At 34.3% G+C, this 20,859-nt stretch overlaps 1 protein-coding gene across 1 annotated transcript; it reads right to left on the bottom strand.

Moving 5' to 3' along the window:
* Positions 1 to 732: 732 nt before the first annotated feature.
* On the bottom strand, positions 733 to 17,348 carry LOC124374246 (diphthine methyltransferase-like; the record flags this gene model as incomplete). The annotated part of the gene is given in 7 exon segments (XM_046832497.1): positions 733 to 900; positions 902 to 1,094; positions 2,010 to 2,148; positions 3,232 to 3,321; positions 7,682 to 7,858; positions 10,831 to 10,972; positions 17,146 to 17,348. Coding segments are annotated over 7 exon segments (1,083 nt in total). The 3' UTR covers positions 733 to 747.
* Positions 17,349 to 20,859: the final 3,511 nt, after the last annotated feature.

Genomic DNA, 20,859 nt, shown 5'->3' with positions numbered 1-20,859 from the left:
GCAAAATTCCCGTCTCGAAAAACGCATTGTTTAGATTTGAAGTACATTAAATGGGTAATAAACACGCAAACTTTTTAGCCAAAACTTGTAGAGAATTAAATTAAATTTCGAAGAGAATAATATAAAATAGGCTATTAATAAACGAACACAAATAAAAAAATTCATAATTAATTCAACACAGTATTAAATTATCTTTTGCTTTATTTATTTATTAACCCATTCTTTGCCCTTGCTTAATTAGCTATTGATATAAAATAAATAAACGTTTGATTTACAATATTATTATTGAGTTATTTTGTAACATGTATGTACAGGGTTTCGTGGATTATACTGCCATGGGCACTTAAAAAAAATTATGTCCAACATAGAAAAAATTGTGGTGGATGTTAAATTTGAATTTATAACACAAAAACAGGTTTGAATCTTAAATTTGTTCATCCATTGCTGGGTCAAAAAAGTAGTTTTTTTTTATTAAAAATGAATGAATCTTGCTGGAAATTAATGTTTGTGGAATGTTATCTTTGTCCTCTACATATCTTTGATCGACGGACATAAACCAAGAACTGGTGGTTAGATACCTATACAAATTATTAAGAATCATCTATTGCCTACAATAAAAGCTGCAAAGAATCTGCTCTCTGGCACTTTTAAATAATTAATTAATAAATTTCACAATTGTAATTCTAGTAAGTTATTATTAGTCAAGCTATTGGGTAACAACTAGTCAAAAATTAACACAATATCATTTTAATCAATCATTTTTTTTATTAACGAAGCAATACATAATTTGTGATCGTAGAAAGAGCAAGTACCAATCACACCTTCTGCTGTTGTGAGGTGGGGGAAATGTTTTGCAGCATCAGTAAAATGTGCCCAGTCTGCACCATAAGCTATGCTTTTCGTGTATTTTATATTCTGCCACCACAGAGAGCTGCTGGTTAAGCAGGCAGAAACCATTGTACATGCATGCGACTAAAGTCAGCTGTTCTGTCCTAGGCTGACGCCTAAGCCGCCATACACCACCTCCTACTGTTTGTTCGCCAATGGGACGTCTCATCTGCCTCGTGTCCCACTGGCGGACTTGTTCATCATAACTGAAAAAATAGCACATTTTTTTACATAGGCTGATGAAAAACTTCTCCTGGTTGAGCTAATTTTTTATAGGAATCTGAAACTTGGAGAATATCACTAAGCTAAAAAATCGTACTTTTTGGCATAAGCCTATTCAAAATAAAGCATTGCTCCTACTCCTATTTTTCAACCAAGAAACTTCCATGTGACACCTACTTAATACTCGTATTATATTTATTGCTGGATAATGACAAAGTGTTTTTTTACAAACAAGATCATTTATTTAAAACAGTTTTAAAACACATTTTATTTAGTCCAAATGAAAAAGTGGAGTAGTAAGTAAATAACAATTTTAAAATACCTGCCTCACCCAGGATAAATATAGGTCTACTGTTTTCTTAAGTGATCCTTGCTAAGTTTTCTTTTGTAAAATTAAAATTTTTGCAGACCTGGGCTGTTACTTTAAAAATTCAATCCTTATCTGAAAAATATTCCAAATATGGCGTCCTCACGTTTTTTGGAACTTGCTGGTTAGACAACTAAATATAGTAGATAACATGATTTTAGAATTGTTTAAAGATAGGCAATATAAATGTTTCAGTCTAGCTTACTGCCTGTCACAGAATACAGAAGTCTCACTGGTACACTGTTAATAGTACCATTCCTAGCACCAATGTATGTGTGTGTTTTGGTGTTGTAGCAGACCTAGCACTACTCGAAATCCATAATGATTAAGAGTATCACTAGCAAATTCTGTTGACTGGTCCTAGCTACAAACCTGCATGAGATGTCTCCAGATTTGATTGTATTTGGTTTATATATACTGAAACAATAACATTCTAGCTATTTTATAACCACACCTCATAATGTCTTAGAAACTGAATTTTTTTAATGGAATGAGGAATTATTACAGATAAAAACTAATGTCCATACCTTACCTGCCAGACAACAGAGCATGTTCAGAGATCTTGCTGCTGCTGAAACTGGTAACACCTGCTTCGTGAGACGAGTTTGTGGTGCATGCAATGTCCAGACATGACTTTAAATCGTATACTCGCAGTTTACAGTCATCTCCACCTTCAGCAACAGGAGTTAGCGATAATAGAAATTTATATATCAAGTTAGGCAATGGCATATATTCCAGCACTGGTATTTTGAACACCTTGACACTTCCAGGTGATCATATCTTGATCTGATCTGTGCCCCAATTTTTTATTTTATTATTAGGTTTAATATTTGTATATATCTTTTACAGTTACATTAAAATGGTGCAGGTGTATCGTGCAATGGGTATCACTAAGGATGCATGAAAAATTTCAAGTCTATAGCTCATTTTATTCTCAAAATGTCCCAAAAACAGATAGACAGACAGTACTTGTACAAGTAAAGAAAACCTCCCCCGGCAGACACGAGGAAATTGTGTCAGCTTATTGAGTGATAGGCTTCAATGACGCCAAGACTCATTTTTGTTTATTTAGAAATAAAGTTTCATGCAAAATTTAACGTCAACAAATTAAATATGTTTCGAGATATTTTCACAACAGATACATTCATTCTTGTTCAGTAAGTTGAGTTTTCATAGCAGTGTTTAAATAATAAAAGTGTACACACTTTTCTGTTTTACTCAATGCTACTCACCAAAAGATTAAATGATACGCAATTTGGTAGTTAGGCTGCATAAAATAATATTTAGTAACATGACAGACACAGTGGTTGACAGGGACACCTGGCACCATTGAAGTTGTCAATTTATTAAAAGCATTATAGTGCTTTAATTGACAAATTATTTTTACAGAAATTGCTTTAAAATTATTAAGAAACTTAATTTGAAAACTATCTTAGAATGTGACATAACTTTTTCTGCATAAAGTATTATTATTAATAAACTGTCCAATTTCGCGACAACCAGTCTTTTTCACATAAATAATGGTGTCCAGAAATCACCTGGCTAGTCTTATTCTGTCAACAAATCGTCCAGCTTGTCCTCAGAGTTTAATATGCGTATATTAATGTTCTTGTATGTTAGATTACATATTTTCACAAAATAAATTTTACATTAGTTTAAATCATTACTACAATGGGACGTTTGTTCAAAATCATTCTTTTTAACCTGAGTATTCACTTGTACAGGAAACGATACCTGCAATAACTTGTACTGACCTGTATAACAAATGTGAGGGTTGAAAGCATCAAAATGCACAGTCCAAGACTCAAATTGATGGGCACTCCAATTGTGCTCTACATGGAAGCCTATGAAAATAAAGAATTCAACAGTTATCCAAAAGTAATCTTTAGGCTAATAAAAATCTCAAAATGAAGTGATTTAATCCCACAACCTACATTTATAGTTAACTAACATTTATATAACTATAACTAACATTTAAAGTTAAAGCTACTTTGATAATATTTTTGGTTTGTTCTTTTCATTTAATAAAATTTGTTATGGGTGATTACAATTTTTTTTAAAGTATTGCTTAGTTTTACAATGTAATTCAAGAAGTTTATATCATTGCTGCATAACTTCTTTGGCTCATATAGATAAACTTTATGGAATAAACTTTTCCATATATATATATATATATATATATATATATATATATATTAAATAGCTAAATTTATTTACAAGATCTTTAAGAAATGTAATGGCGAATCATTACATGGTCGTTCAACAACTCAGCTATACAGTTGTCTTCGAATCGTTTTTCCTTGTAGGCCTTTGAGGTTCTCTGGTAGTGAATTGTAGAATTTCCTTCCTGCATAGGATAGATTTTTTTGTGTATTTAGTAGTATGATGAGGAGGAAGTTGGTAGACAGCAGCTCTTCGAGTGTTGTAGGCATGGGTGTTTCTCACCTCTTGGCAATTCCAGTAATCAGTGGTAATGCATATTGATCTATACCTGTATGCATTACCACTGCATGAATATACAGAGCTGTCAAGATTTTGAGTTTTGTAAGCCTCACTACAGCTTTCCATTGGGGTGAGACTGGTAATTGCTTTATGCATTTTTTCTGAAGGACAAGTATTTTTTTGAGGTTGTGCTCGGAGGTTCCTTCCCACACAATCAGGCAGGCCATACCTGATGGTGGGATTCCACTAAGGCATTATATGCTGTCTTAACTGCCACCAGCCCTCCTATCCATTTCATTCTATGAACCACATAGAGCTAATTTTCTTACTTATTTTATCAACATGAGCGGTCCAGGAAAGGTCAACATCTATTGTTAATCCCAGAAATGTAATTTGCTGTTCTGTACAGATGTTAGGAATTTATTTGTATCTTCATGTTTGTGACTAAAACTGATTTGTGTTGTCTTTAATGGGTTTATTGGTAAGACGTTTTGGGTTTAAGATTCAATGTACATTGCAACTCATCCCAGTCGATGCTCTTCTTTACTGTAGTCAGCTACCAGTGTGTAGCCATCAATTTTCATCAGTACTAAGTTGTTAGGGTTTAAGCCATGTTCTGTCAAAATTATGATGGTAGATTTTAGGGTACTGAGTAAGTGGTTTAGTCTTTTTGATAGACTTCGACTGTTCTGGTGAAATATACTAAATGAAATATCCATTACATTTTTTGTAATAGTGGTCTGATGGAGAGTTTCATATGGACCAGGAGTTTTTAGTTTTTGTTTTATACAGTGTACAGGCATTTGAAACGTGAATTGAGGATGATCAGAATCTTGTATCGAGTTTTTTTGTATTAGTGTATGCTCTAAAAAAGGTGTACTTCCGTTACTCAAGTTTCACTCTCCTTCATCTCTTTCCCTTCCCCATTGAATGCAGAAAAGGTGTGGGACTCTGGAAGGTGATATTTTTTCTAAAAGCTCTCCATTTAATATTATGAGGTTTCCTTTCTCCCTTTGCAGTGTTTATATTTCACCTTCAACATCAAGTTTGCTCATTTTCAATACTTCATTCAAAGCTTTCAATTTTTGTTTAGTTTTTTTAGTGATTGGTCTTGTAGCTTGAGCATATTTGTAGGTATTGCTGAGATTTGTTTATATATTCATCCTAAAAGTTGATTTATCTATATTCAGTTTACTTGTCACAGTTAAGTAGATTTTTGTCACTGTTTCTTTCAGAATTTTTGATTTTGTGTTCATAGTTGTTTTTTCTCTTTGTCCATATGATCATTAAACTTATTTATTAACATTTCTCTGGCCTTCAGTTTATTCTTCAAATGTGAAATGTCCAGGTATTTTTCATTATTTTGATTTAAAATGTGTTGTGAAAGGGTTTTAATTTTATTTTCGGGTTCTTATACTTCTGTCTTCTACTTCTGAGTAAGATGTGCTATATTTAATTTTAAGATCATTAATTTCATTCTTTAGTACATTATTTTTATTTACAAGGAGGCTACCAGCTTCAGCAGCAAGAGTTAATGATGTCTCTAAATCTAGCTCTTCATTTATTGACAGCTCTATAATTTTGTCCTTTTTGCGTTTTCTTTGATTTTATAAGACAAATATGATTGATCAAGTAACAGCTTCCTGTGCTTCAGTCAGAGCACTTTTAAAGGCAGGATTTGATATTTTGTGGTTAGAAGTTTCATTTAATGGGTAGTTTTTAAAAGATCTTTTTCAGTACAAGTAGCAGTTTATTTTGTGCCATAAAAAACAATGTGGTACCTTAAACGATTCTTGAAGTTTTAAATTTCATCATTGTATGCTGGCCACTGTGAATGACCCTTAATTTTAGCAAAAATTGTTTCGCTTATTTTTTAAAATGTTATTTTTACTATAGCAGATTTTGGATGAAAATATTTCTTGGGGCGGATTGTCGTTATATTCGTTGTAGAACACTGTAGCAGAGACATGTATCAAATTGCTGTAGAGACATACACAGATACAGCTGTTGACTCTTTGCTATGATGCTGAGTACTAGAGGTCAGTGTTTTGTTGGCTAGAAATGGTGTCTACTACCTGCTGACGTTTGCTGTGTTGGCACTCCTACAGCTGCCATGTCATAGTTCTTTTTAATAATAAAATTGCTCTTGATTTATTTAACAGTGGCACTTGCTTCCTTTTATGTATATAAATATATTTTATAACAAGAAGAATATTATTCATTTTGAAGAAAATATGTATTTAAGTCTGGCTGTTCATGTGCCAATCCGGTGAGTGTCAGTACTTTTTTTGTAACTTGATTCAATCAGTAAGTGAGTATTATATTAAGTTGTTTTATAGCTAGTTTAACTTACGGAACTAGTGTTAAACTGGTATGAAATGTTGGTGGTTTTTCATCCCTTATAAAAAACCTCACTTTTAATTGCACTCACTGTCACTTAGTGTTTGTCAGGACGCCACTGTGTAACATTCTAGCATTTGTAGATAGTTCATTGTGTTTGTTGGATTAATATGTAGTTTTGTTTTATGTAGCGTGATTCGAAAAGATGTCTAAATCTAAAAAGTTACAATTATATGAGATATCACAGAATACCCAAATTATGTACATAATCCATCTGTCCACATTCAACCACATTGCATGTTTGCTGTTTGACTCTTTAAGTACTTAAGTCAAATTGTCCAACTTGCTTGTGTTAATGGCATAAAAGTGAAAAAAAATCATTATTAATAACATGTAAGTACACAGCATCACCATGATTCTACCAGTATGTTATGTTCACTTAGGGTAAGGAGAGAGAAAACCTTTTATTGAACTTAACCCCAAAAGAAGCTTTGTGCTGGTTCAGGAGTGACAGGATATTCACGGACGGGTAAGGTTGGGGGTAGAAGTTGTTTCCTGTCGAGTTCCAACGAGGAGGGCTAATGGGCACTATCTTTAAGAGGAAGATGAACTGGAGCTAAACTCAACATTTATATCAAATCAACCCTTTCCATCATGGCTTCGTTGTGTGTAGAAAACTTGGCTGCTCTACTATGCTTAGAGATTGTATCAGTAAACTCTTAGTGAACTTAATTGTGCACCTGATGAGACAATGGAAATACTACCCTGGATTACACTATATTTAACAATCTAGGTGTCTCTGATGTTGAAATTATATAAATTGTTTGTTTTGAGCTTCTTCTTCATCAATTTTTTTGTCCATCTCTTCAGACGAACATGGCTCCAGATCCCAGGAGTCGAGTCTGTAAAAACATTCGGCTCCAGACGCTGCATTAAGAGGAAGAGGAGTAGAAGCTAAACTCAACATTCAACTTATCTTAATCTTGTCACCTTGGAAAAAAGAAAGGCTAGTTTTGTTTCAGCCTCTTCCAGTCAAAGGTACAGGGAAATTGATAACTATTAAGCCTAATGTTTAGGCTTAAATAAGATTTCACATTAAGGGAGCCCATCCTCTCAGTCATCCTTCGCAGTAAACCTGACCTATCTACCAGTCCTTTTTATCCAAATGGCTGGTAATTTGTTGTTAATGGTGTGCTGCTCTTGGACCCTCATGAGGTTGGTCAAATGTAAGAGACCCATCGGTTTGTACTGTGCCCAATATAGGTTGTATTAGCAGACCATCTAGAACTGTACACTCCTGGGGGAAGGACTCCACCCGTAACAATCAAACACTAACCTGATACAGAATAGTTCTGCCCTTGGGTCATACACAAAAGGCCCATTTTGTGAATTCTTATTTATCTGATAAAAAACTTAACTAACCCAAATCATCGAGTCTCAGCACTGAAATGCACCCTTGTGAATCACTAACTCCAATCTTCACATCTCCTCCAGCAGTTGACCAATCCAGTGACAAGGCCAACAGTTCTTGGCTGTCTTCCCGCTTTGGCAGAACCATCTTCGTTTCATGCACCAGTCTTTCTCTGGGAATCTCTAGCTCTATAAGAAAACAGAATCTAGTGACAAAAAACTAGGATTGGTAAAATGGAAACAGTCTGCACAAGTGTACAAGGGACTATATACTTTATAGTCACTCTCAATGGTTCAGTAAGTTAAAGACTAGCTTCTTAAATAATCGATAAGTATTCAATAACACCACCGAAGCAGAAAAACAACTCTGATCATCTGTGTTCCACATATAACCAATGGGCAATTAGTGACATGTATTTTTACTTTTTTATCATAATTCCAGTCACATGTTAAAGTAAAAATATTTAGATAAGCAGTTATGATCAGTAACAGAGGTAGTGGGATAATGGGAGATATATTAAGTATTCTTCCAACTGAGTAAGAACTTCCATTATTTTTAAAGTTATCCATGCAGCTCTAATTAAAATAGATTCACCCTAATAATATATTTTTTATATATTCAAATAAAGTATGAGGCAAATTATAATACAAAACCACAGTGCAGATGCAGTTGTACTCAATTTAAAGTACTGTACAGAATGATAAAACAAAATGACTTTATTTAGTTTAATTTTTTTAATATTTTGGATTTTTAGCTTTTAACATTTTAACCTAATTTGTTTGTAATATAAAAGTTTAGTAAAAAGCAACAAATGCATTGATTGATTGCAAACATTGAGAGATCGGACAGAATCATTTACTCTTAAACCTCAGCAGTGCTCGGGTTACTCTCAGACACTGTGTTGTATATTCTTCTACATAAAGTGCAGGCTGTCAGCCATTGATCAGATAGACTCATATACTCTCAAACCACAGCAGTGCTCGGGTTACTCTCAGACACTGTGTTGTATATTCTTCTTCCTACAGTGCAGGCTGTCAGCCATTGATCAGATAGACTGATATACTCTCAAACCTCAGCAGTGCTTAGCTACTCTCAGACACTGTGTTGTATATTCTCCTACATACAGTGCAGACTATCATCCATTGATCAGATAGACTGATATACTCTCAAACCTCAGCAGTGCTTAGCTACTCTCAGACACTGTGTTGTATATTCTCCTACATACAGTGCAGACTATCATCCATTGATCAGATAGACTCATATACTCTCAAACCTCAGCAGTGCTTAGCTACTCTCAGACACTGTGTTGTATATTCTCCTACATACAGTGCAGACTATCATCCATTGATCAGATAGACTGATATACTCTCAAACCTCAGCAGTGCTTAGCTACTCTCAGACACTGTGTTTGTATATTCTCCTACATACAGTGCAGACTATCATCCATTGATCAGATAGACTCATATACTCTGAAACCTCAGCAGTGCTCAGGTTACTCTAAGACACTGTGTTGTATATTCTCCTACCTACAGTGCAGACTATCATCCATTGATCAGATAGACTCATATACTCTCAAACCTCAGCAGTGCTTAGCTACTCTCAGACACTGTGTTGTATATTCTCCTACCTATGGTGCAGGCTGTCAGCCATTGATCAGATAGACTCATATACTTTAAAAGTTCAGCAGTGCTTGGGCTTCTCTCAGACACTGTGTTGTATGTTCTGGTACATACACTGCAAGCTGTCGGCATTACATGACTGTCCACTGAAATATTTTCAACCAGAAACATATCACATTTGTCTCTAAAAACTTCTTTTCCTCAATCATATTTTAGAAACACTACACAACTCTAAACTCTATGTTGTTACTTAAAAAGCATTTTCAGAAATATTTAAGGGTGGGCACCATTCTTTCATGAATAGGAAAGTATACAATTATTCTGTTTTTCTACCAACATTAACTGAATTTTATTTATTCTTATGGCTGTAATCTAATACAAAAATTCTTCAACATACAGATAAATACAAGAAAAATTAGTGAGGATGGTCTGTGTAGTCTATTGGTAGTTTCAGTTAACAGTATTTACAGTATGGTAAACTGATATATCAGATATCTCTAATAAGAATCAGATGCCAAATTAACGATTTCAATTTTGGCTTAGAACTCTTCAAATTGTTCTCTTTTAATGCCACATACTTTTTCAATCATTAGTCTCTACAGCTAGAAGGAGGTTTGAAACTGTTTATTACGTGTAAACAGGTGAAAAGTTTATCTTTTTTTAATGATCTCGACATCTTCATACCTACTTAGTTGATGTTAGACTCTCATGAACAACAATGTCATAAGGAAAAATGTCATATGAGCAAAAAGAATATTGGTCCTGTTAAATTTGATGGTCAGTCAAGAACTGTTTAGTTATTTACACTCTGTGAGCTAAATTATTGTTATATAATTGCCCGTTAATACTTTAATGCAATTATGATCTATCGTAATGATCATCATTTCGTGACCAATAATAAATATTTACAGTAGTAGTTTATTGACCGGCCAATAGAATTATATTCAAGGTCAAATTTTCACAGTAAAATAAAACTATTAGTTTTCTTATTATCTTACTGAAACATTATCAACCTCTTCGGAAGTTCTGTCACCTGCAACTTTCCACATAATCCTGCCTACACATTCATTACTTAGGCTCAAAATGATGAAAACTTAGAGCCGGCTGTAGTGAAATTACATTGAGTTTTTCTCCATAAGAATGATGTTTAACCTCAAACAGTTTTTTAAACGTAGCAATAACACCAGGATCAAAAAGTTCCATCCCTATTAAAATTATTCTTATGGAGGAAAACTCAAGGGCATTTTACTACAGCTGGTTCTTAAGTGCATGGATAGAAAGCACTACTGTCAAAGAACTAATCAACACAGGGTCACCCAACTTTGCACTTAAGGGAGTTTACATTTTAAATTTGCACAGCTCAATAATTTTACTGTAATGCTTATCTGTGGAAATAAGACACCAGCAGAGATAAAAACATACTCCTGTGTATCTGTGATACCAGTCTGAATAGTTTTTGAGTAGACCTTGTAAAGTTAGTACAACATCGATCAGATTTCAACATAGAGAGTGAGTTACTGCTAATATGCAACTATAAATACCTGTGTTCTGTGTCAACCTAAAGAGGCAAACTTCTCCTACAGCATTAGCTACAGCCAGCAGAACTCTACCTCTCACCACTTCTGGTGCCCACTTACAGTCCAGCACTGCAGGCATGTCAAGAGATTCTAGCCTCTCTATCATCTAATATGGGAAAAAATTCATAAAATCATACAAATTATCAGCCTTATATTACTGAATAAGATATTAATGAGAGAATTGTACAACTATAATTTATTTTTTTTAATAAATAATTGCAATAATAATTATGGAATGTTTTTGAGGGCTGTTCAAAAAAATATTGGACTTTTGTTAATTAAAAGTGCATGTATTGAACTAGAGCTACAAACTTCTAATCCTCTTCAAAATAGGTTCCTTGGTGATGCACACACTTCTCCCAGCACTTCTGCCACTGTTCAAAACTTTCTGGAAGGTATCTTTTGGAATGCTGTTAAGCTCGGCCATCATATTCTGTTTAATGTCTTCTTTCTTGAAATCAAGTTCCTTTCAGGGGCATTTTCAGCTTAGGAAATAAACAGAAGTCGCAGGGAGCCATGCTGGGGGAGTACAGAGCTTGGCGAACCAGAGGTGTGTTGTTTTTAGTGAGAAAACCCTGAATTAGATATGCAGAGTGGGCAGGTTCGTGATGGAGTTGCCAGGTTTTTGTTGCCCACAGATTCAGTTGTTTGCACTGTACAGTATCACGTAGGCAAGAAAGAACCTCAAGATAGTATTCTTGTGTGATGGTTTGATCGTGTGGTCCGTACTCATGATGCACCACTCCACTGGAGTCAAAGAAGACTATCAACATGACCTTGACTTGACTGCAAACTTGCCTTGCTTTTTTTGGTCTTGGAGATGTCATGTGTTTTCACTGCGATGATTGAATCACGGTTTCCAGGGTTGTATCTATAAATTCAGGATTCATAACCAGTGATCACTGTGTGATCAGGTGTCAGGGTTACTGTTTGCACTGTCCAGCATGACTTGTGCAATACCCAGCAGGGATCACTTCTGGCTGGTTTATATCTTCCAGTTGAACCCACCACTGGGTACAGCAAAAAACCAATGTGTCACTTAAATCTGGGCAACCTTATGGATGTCCAGGAGTGGCACATCACTAACAGCAAATGTTGAGATTCTGTGGTTCATTCAATAGATCTAGTCTACTGTGGGAGATGACTGTTGGAGTTGGTGGGGTTTGTTCCCTAACTATCAGAGGTTCTTGTGAACCTCAACAAGGGTATATGCCATCCCCTGCCTACTTTGACTGGAGAGGCTGGTTCAGAGCTGGCCTCCCCTTCTTCACATTGACTTGACTGGACATGACTTTGAGATATAGTGCCCTAACTCTTCCTCATAGATCTCGATAGGAGGCGGCCACTACTCCCTAACCTTACCCATCCTGAATATCCTGTCACTCCGGAAGCAGCGGAAAGGTTCTTACAGGACCAAGTGCAATTTATTAAGCTTCTTGTCCTAAGAGAAAAAAAATATCTTGTGCAATTTCAAGACAAAATTGTTTTTGCTCCATTGTAAGTAACTTTGGAACAAATTTTGCGGACACTCTTCTCATTTTCAAATCCTTCGTTAAAATCGAATGTACCATCCCCACTAAGCTTGGCCACCAGCGCTTCAATTGTTTAAGCAGGAGGACTGAAGGTCAGATACATTTTGAACAGCTCTCATATTTAAAACTAGTAACATAATCTTAAAATTGGTACATATGAGATAAAACACGTGTGAATACATGGGTAAATTTGTTTGATATTGAAGTTTTTTTTTTAATTTATATCATTTACATTACACTTCACCTCAACAACAAATTTGTAATACTTTAATTGGTTGTTAAGCGGAGCTCCAATGAAGAAAAGTGTCCACATTTACACAAAACTAACTATCTTTTTATTTCTTATACAAGTTGATAATTATTTGTTTATATTGGATTTCTTTAAAAACGTTTTAATGCAAGACGTTTAAAATTTTGCAATGTTACAAAACCAATAAAATAATAAAGTATAATAAATACTTTAATTATAGCTACTAAAAAAAAAATCAAACAACCCAGGGCAACAACCTGCTAACTTAGCTAAAAACAGGGTAAAATTAATGCAAGGATCTACAATAAATGCTAAAAAAAGAGCTGAGGATGAGGATCTAAAAGAATTTTACAATAACCACTTACAGTTTTATATTGAACACATGACTAAAAACTATAGTAAACTCTTTCAATAGATAAATACTGACCCCTGTTCACCACCTATGCTCAGCCTCTCATGCATCTACCATCGCCACCTATGTGTGGTCAACAAATCCAAGTACAAGTAGATGACCAGCCTGATTCTCCTCCCAAAGAGCAAAATCATGTTTCTTTTTTAGAGCATCGGAAAAAAAATAGGAATCAATTCCTAAACAGCATTATACAACATACCCCTAAGCCTGATAAGGTAAAATATATATCCTCTATATCAAAACATAGACAGAATTGCCAATAAAATCGATTGCCTGAACACCCTTCTCAATATCTTAAAACCTGACCTAGTGATTGTGATAGAATAAGACAGACAAGAGAAACATTATCAAACACAAGACTAAGAAGATACTTACTGACAGCAGAATATTGCAGAAAACACCATCAGAGGGGAGGAGTTGATATATTCACAAAGGATGCATAGAAATGTCAAATTGAAATAATTAACACTTACAAATACAGTATGGAAATTGCTAATATTGATCTTGGCAAGTTCAGTCTCTACCTAGAGGGGATTTACAGGACAAAAGGAAACTTAGAGGCAGGTCTGGATGTTGTATGAGGATCATTGGAAGGTATGACTACACTCTACTGACAGTGATCCTGACTAGCTACAACATCCAGAGATTGGACCTCCCATATACTAGAATCACATCAACCTCCAGAACATCCATAGACTGTGCATGCACTGATCTGCAGCTAGAACAACTCTATGTTAAGGTTCTAAACACAGCAATCTCATACCACACAGGACAGCTATGTACCATCAACTTGGACAACCCGTTACTCCCACCACCATCTGTTGAGTGCAGAAACAAAGTAGAAGAAACTTGCTAAAGCTCTCCTTCACCAGCAAAACGACAGCAGTCTACAGTTTAACCAATGCAGAGAAGTCTTACAACAGTTTTAGCATTCTTTCCAATGCAATAGATATGACATGCCCTATATTATCAAAATGAGAATAAAAACAAAACGAAATAAGCAAATTCTAACTGACCCACCCTATAGCGATGCAGTTGAGGAGACAGTACATTGATGCTCAAGATTTACACAATATAACTGAGAATGAGATCGACAAAAATAATACAGCTCAATCAAAAAAGAATATGACCTTCGGGTGAAATATCTGAGATGCCAGGAAATAATTGACGGGATAACAGTGACAGATAACAAATCAAAGGCAATATGGTAAATCATCAACTCAGAGAGGAAGCCAAAAGAGGATAAGCCCCTACCCGTAGCATTAGATATTTAAGGAGAAGTCATAAGTGACCCAGTCAAAATTGTAGAACATTTCAAGACATTTTTATCATTCTAGCTGAACATTCAACATATCAAAACCAAGCAAGTGGTCAAAGGAATCCAAATCCTAATACTCCAAATTTGTGTACTACAACATATATCCCTACAAGAGGTAGATAAAGTAATCCGATAATTAAAAACCAAAACTTTAGCTGGATTTGATAGTCTCTACAAAACTGTTGAAAATATGTAAAGAAGAAATAGTTGGCCCTTTTGTTAATGTCATAAACAAATCCTACAATTCTGGAACATTTCCATCTGCTTTAAAAATATCTAAAGTCTATCCGAGGCTCAAACAAGGAAACACCAACTAACCAGCTAATTACCAGTCAATATCACTGATTTCAACATTTTCTAAAGTTATGGAACAGAATTTTTTTTAGCTGATGCCTATAACACTTGTCAACCAAAAACTGCTTATGTCTCAGCAACATGGATTTCAGACTAGAAGGTCGACAACAACAGTATTTATTAACAGCAATTCCTAACAGACCAACTGGAAGAAGGCAACAAAGACACTGCTATCCTGCTTGACTACTCATAAGGCCTTCAACTGCTTTAGCCATACACACATTTTAAATTGCCACAAATTGACAAATCTTGGAGTAAAAGAACAATCATATGACTGGATAAAAACACAACAAACCTAACAGAACAAAGACAAATAGTCAAAATAAACCATACCAGCAACGAACTAACACAAGAGATAAAATCACTACCACAGATCATTACTCCCAGTTGCTACAAGGATTTGTACTAGGGCCCATTTTGTTTATTTAATATACAAATGACTTCCCTACATGCAAAACCACAGCCATACACTGATGTATGTTGATGATACAGTCCTCCTCATGGGTCAAAAAAAACCGGAACAACTTGAAATAGCAGCATACGCTGCTCTAAACATTGCAATAAAGTACAGCTAAGGAAATGATCTTGCTATAAATTAGAGTAAAACGAAACGGCTTGTTCTAAGAAGGCACAAAGAAACAACAGGAAGACTACCAAGTCTGGAGGAAACAACTACTTCAAAGTAACTGAGCATAATAATTGATGACCGTTTTTTTGCTTGGACTAGTCACATAGATTGCCTTTGTAACAAGCTCAACACAGCATTGTATGTAATCCGCAGAATAAAAAGTATTAGTGATACAGAAATGGCAAAGATCGCTCTTACGCCCTCTATGAATCTAACCTCTGGTATGGGATTGCAGCATGGTGGTGCACTACAGCAGGCAACTCTCAGCGGCCACAGAAAGGAAACCCACCTACGCAGGAGCTAAGTTATGGAATGCCCTTCCAGATGACACGAAGAAGACCAACAAGCTGCAGTTTGGATGACGTCTGAAATGTTGGCTACAAGAACATCCTTTTTACCAACTTAATGAATTTTATCAATGGGCTGACAATGTGTAGCTACTGAATTTTATCAATGTATTTCTATGACCCTTGTTCTTACCTCTATGATAATGTGCAAAAGAATGTAAAAAAGTAAATTAAACATTTCTATAATTCTAAGTATAAAAGTTGTATGGATACTAATATTGAGTTAAGCTCCATTTTACCTTTATCTTAGTGGTCTGAAATCTGACACTATCCCATACTTGACTCCTGTAATCAGAGTCTATGTTTGAAGAGATATAACAATTTTGGTGACAAATAAGCTCCAAGAGAACTCTCTACATCGCTTCAACATCAGACACCTGGACTATAAAAGTAATGGTGTAGGAAGAACAACATTTCGTGGGGAAATTAAAATGTCCAAGAGTTAAAGAAAATTTCTAAGATTAGTGTTCTAAACTTACTAGATAAAAATGTTTCTTAGAAACATTCAAATATATAAAAAGAACTAAAACAAAGTTTTTAAGGGAAATCTTTTGTATTTTTAAATTTAAGTAATACAATTGGTCTTGGTGTAATTTTATATATAGTTTCTTTTTACACCAGTTTCGATTAAATAATAATTATAACTTGTAGGTTGTTAGAATTTATCCAGCAGTTGTCATAAACTACATTAAATATTGATAGATAGACGCAATTGATAAATTTTAGCTGATTCTAGGAATGTTAACCCATTGACAAGAATCACTAACAAAGAACAGTCCACGTTGTTTTTAAATTCTACTACATACTTATAGGTAATTATCTCACCAAAAACATAATTTTCTACTTACTCTTTTTACTTTAATTAATAAGTTTACCTTAGAACACCCTGGAAAAAATACCAAGACGATCTCCTGGAAATTAGTTTCCAGTAATAGATGAAAGATTACTATGTGCACCTTCGATTTATCATTTTATTGTATGGCTATTCAAATAAGTACAATTACTAAACAGAATAAAAAAAACATTTCAAGTAATTGTACTTTAAAAGAAACAAATATTACAAAACCTTATGAAAAATTTCGACTGTAAATTATAGGGCCTTATAAGAAAATTAATGTTATTTTTTTTATCAAGTACCGTTTTTATAAAGAGAGTGAATAAAAAGTATGGATACCCCATATTAACTTTTAACCAGCCGCACATAGAAAAACCAAACTAAGTATATCTCTGTAGGATACAAAACTGAACTTTTTGATTAGTACCACAAGATTACGACTGTACCGAAAATACCAAATTTTGGACTCAACTTGAAAATTTGATCCCCGTCAAGTTGCACATCACTTTAAATGTCTAACAAAAAGTTATTAACCAATATTTCATTATGTCTTCTTCCTACAATTATTAACCAATTAAAAATTTTTTACAAACAGATTTTTACCTGTTCTTTTACAACAGCAAGAAGATGAAGCCGCCCCTGTCGAGAGGTCCTTGTCTGTCCTTCTCCTTCCACCAGTTGGTACGTGCCACACACTAACACGTGTTGGAACATGTCTACTGGACACCACTCCACTGAGTCAGCACTAAACTCTGTGTCCCAGCTGATTAGTGTTTCCACATCCATGTTCATCTAGATGGTGGGTTCTGAATTGTAATTGAATGTTATAAGAATGGTTAGTGTGTACTATGTGAATCAATAGAAACTAATATAACTTCTGTATTTGTCGTAACTGACCACTTACACATACTGTATAATGCACATTAGTTTAATATTATCTTTTAATTAATTTCATGTATACACTAAATAATGCATATTAACAAAGTATGGTTTTGATTACATTTAAGTAAAAAGTTATTTATTTAAATTTTGGTAATATACCTGTGCTACTTATTTTTGAAGCTTGGCCAAAGTAATTCATCTTACAACATACTGTTTCATTTTTGAGACTTAGAATTTAATGATTAATATAGTTAAACGATTATAATTATTTAATGATTAAAGTTATATAGTTTAATTTGGTTATTACATAGGTGTGTGTGTGTGTGTTACTTTGATATATTATTCAGGAATTGATAATTACCTCAATAATATGAAATGTTATACCAGTCTGCAAAATATAACTTTACAATGCTCAAGAGATAACAAAAACAATATACAATTGCACCTCACCTTTAAGAAGCAACCCTCTAAAGTTTGTCTAGAACCATTCTCTACTCTATTTGCAACCATTCGAAAATTATGAGGAGATTTAAGAATCAAATTTTACACAGAAGAAAAATAAATTGCTTCTTTCACAACTTTTTAATTATCTAATCTAAACCTCTAACGTATGATATGAGTCACTGGAAATTTTTAGATGTATGATCCCACCAGCATCAATGCACTTTTGAAGTCAGATTTTCCATTCAACTTTGGCTTCAAATGAAAAGTGATGACCGCGCAAATGTTTCATCAGATTGAAGAACAACCAGAAGTCTTACATAGTGAGATTCGGAGAATAAGGGGAAGGTGCTCCATAATTTTGATGCAATTTTTGTGCAAAAACTCAAAAAGATTTTGCATCAGTGTGGGAAGAGGCATTGTCATGATACAAAATTAAACCCTTAATTTGTTAGAGTCATAAAGAACTTATGGCAAGCATTGTTCAGTGTACCAACTTGCTGTAACACTCCTTTGTCAATCCAGCTTAATAGCCTTCACTAGTGTTATACTCTTGAAGAAAACAACATAGAATATTTTCTTAACCATTATAGGAGATGGAAAACCCTATGTGACTCTCTCCTTGACCTGGAACGTCATAAAATGTTATGTATGTCTCGTTACCTGTGACAGTTTTGGAAATAGTCCGTTTCATCACCATCATTAATCAGTTGGAGGGTATGCTGGCTAATTTTCACACTCTCAGCTTTTTGCTCGTGTCAAAATTGTGAGGTAACCATAAAAAAACTGTTTTCTTGACTTTTCAAAAGTCATGCAAGACTATTCACAATAATGCGGACTCAATCCCTAGGGAAGCCTTAATCATTAAGTAAGTGCAGTCTCTTTTCTTTTGGATCATAGCACATACTCGAAACGGAATGGGCATATATCATATCATATGAACATTTTCTTGAGTGACGGCAGAATATGGACATACCGAGCATTCGTCTTCTGGACCTTCGAAATTCCGAATACCACCTAAAAACATAAGCTCGGATGTTACTTCAGAACCAGACAATTTTGAGGTGTTTGACACACTCCTCTTGAGACAAACGGACTTTAAAATCATGGAAAATCATAGCCCGAAAATGCTCCCTCAATAACTCCATGACTTTACAAAACTGATTTTTCCAAACTGTACTGAGTGGCTCTCTTTTAATCAGATCAGAATGATAATATTGCAGTATGAATGGTCTGCCAGTATCTCAAAACTCAACAGACTGTCTCTCGTACAAAGATAGCTTAGTATTTTTTGTCAAAAAAATTTAACAACAGAGGACAACTCAACATGTTTAACTAATTAAAATAATGCAAAACATAAACTCAAGACAGTTTATAGAAATATTTTACCTTGGCCATATATAACATGGTACCGCTTTAAAGCTTGAATTTAGATCATTTAATTGATGAACTATTCATATTTTATTGAAATATTAAATTTAGAATTTTTTTAATTCCACTAAAAAAATATTATATTTCTGAAAATTATGTATATGCCACTACATTACAAATATTTCACACAATTTCCATTTCCAAAATTGTCAGTCACCTCTGTAAATGTAACAGGCAAATCTCTCACTGACTTATTAAAAACTCTCATATGATATCTCAGAAAGTTAAGATTTGGCACATGTGTGCCTCATGACTCGAAAAGGAAAACTTATGTATTTTCATAAGATGAAACATCCACAGGGTTAAAATAGGATCGCAGCCCCTAGACCTACAATTTTATTTTTGAATTGTCACTGTACTAGAAAGGTGAAATTTAAAACATGCATACATCATCACTTAAACAGAAAACCCCACATTTTCATGGAGATCAACCACTATATTTATGTTCTATAATTTCGCTTTGTTTTATAAAAATGAAATTTAACACCCACGGGCCTACATAGAAAAACAAAAGTATTTTTATAAAGATCAATCAACCAAAGGGTATGAGGTTACATCGTCTAAAAAATTATAAATTCACTTTTCAACTTTCTGATGGCCTAGAATAATGAAACTTAAAAAACAAGGCCTTATGCTCTGAACAGACAAAGTACATTTTCATGAATTTCAACTACACACAGGAAATGAATAGGTTTGTCCTTAGAAGAACGATTTGTTTTTTAACATCTCGCTGCCCTAGAAAGGTGAAATTTGAAACATACTACCGCCACTAGAAATACCTTATACTAGACTGGAAGTAGAATACACCTGGAATAGACACTTTTCACTAAAGTAGACTTTTTAAACCAATGCACATGTATACTGTCTTGATTGTGACAATAAGGTAAAAGCTACTACCTGCTTGGAATAGCTTAGATTGGAAGTAGATTACTATGAATGGGAGTAGATGCTTTTTGACCAAAAGACTTTCCAGGGCACTGAGGATAACTTAGATCAGAAGAGCCGAAAGTATACACCTTTTGACTGAAGTAGGCTTCTCAGACTGAGTGTACATCTATATTTTTTTGATCGTGGCAACAACATAAACTCAACTACGGGATGTCAAATATAATTGATTTGAACCAGAAATGCTTCTTCACACGCCAAGCCTGAAGTAAGACCCAGTGGTAATTTTGTTTAGCTTTAGAACCTCTTAAGTAATAAATACCATAAATATGCGTCCTTCCAATTCAAATTATTACAGGGTTTCATCATATTACATCAAAAGTGCTTTCACTAAGATTACTACAAGAGTTACTTACTGAAATTGTTGTAGCTATTCGTTCAAATATTATGGAATGTTAGAGGGAAATTTGTGTATTTTATTTGCAGGCTTATCTAAATAAAGTTTTTACTTTATAGATTATATAAAATTGTATTTTCATATGTTTTAATCAAAATAAACCAAAACCCTGAAATAGATAAGGATATTATCATTACAGTTCAACATTGTAATCTTCTAATCAGCTGATTAGAGGAGCTAGTTAAAACAGCTGATTGTTGTTGCTTTAAATGATACTATCA

This window comes from Homalodisca vitripennis, unplaced genomic scaffold, assembly GCF_021130785.1.
Source record: "Homalodisca vitripennis isolate AUS2020 unplaced genomic scaffold, UT_GWSS_2.1 ScUCBcl_7645;HRSCAF=15421, whole genome shotgun sequence".
Classification (NCBI taxonomy): Eukaryota; Metazoa; Arthropoda; class Insecta; order Hemiptera; family Cicadellidae; genus Homalodisca; species Homalodisca vitripennis.
This window is presented reverse-complemented; position numbering and strand designations above follow the sequence as displayed.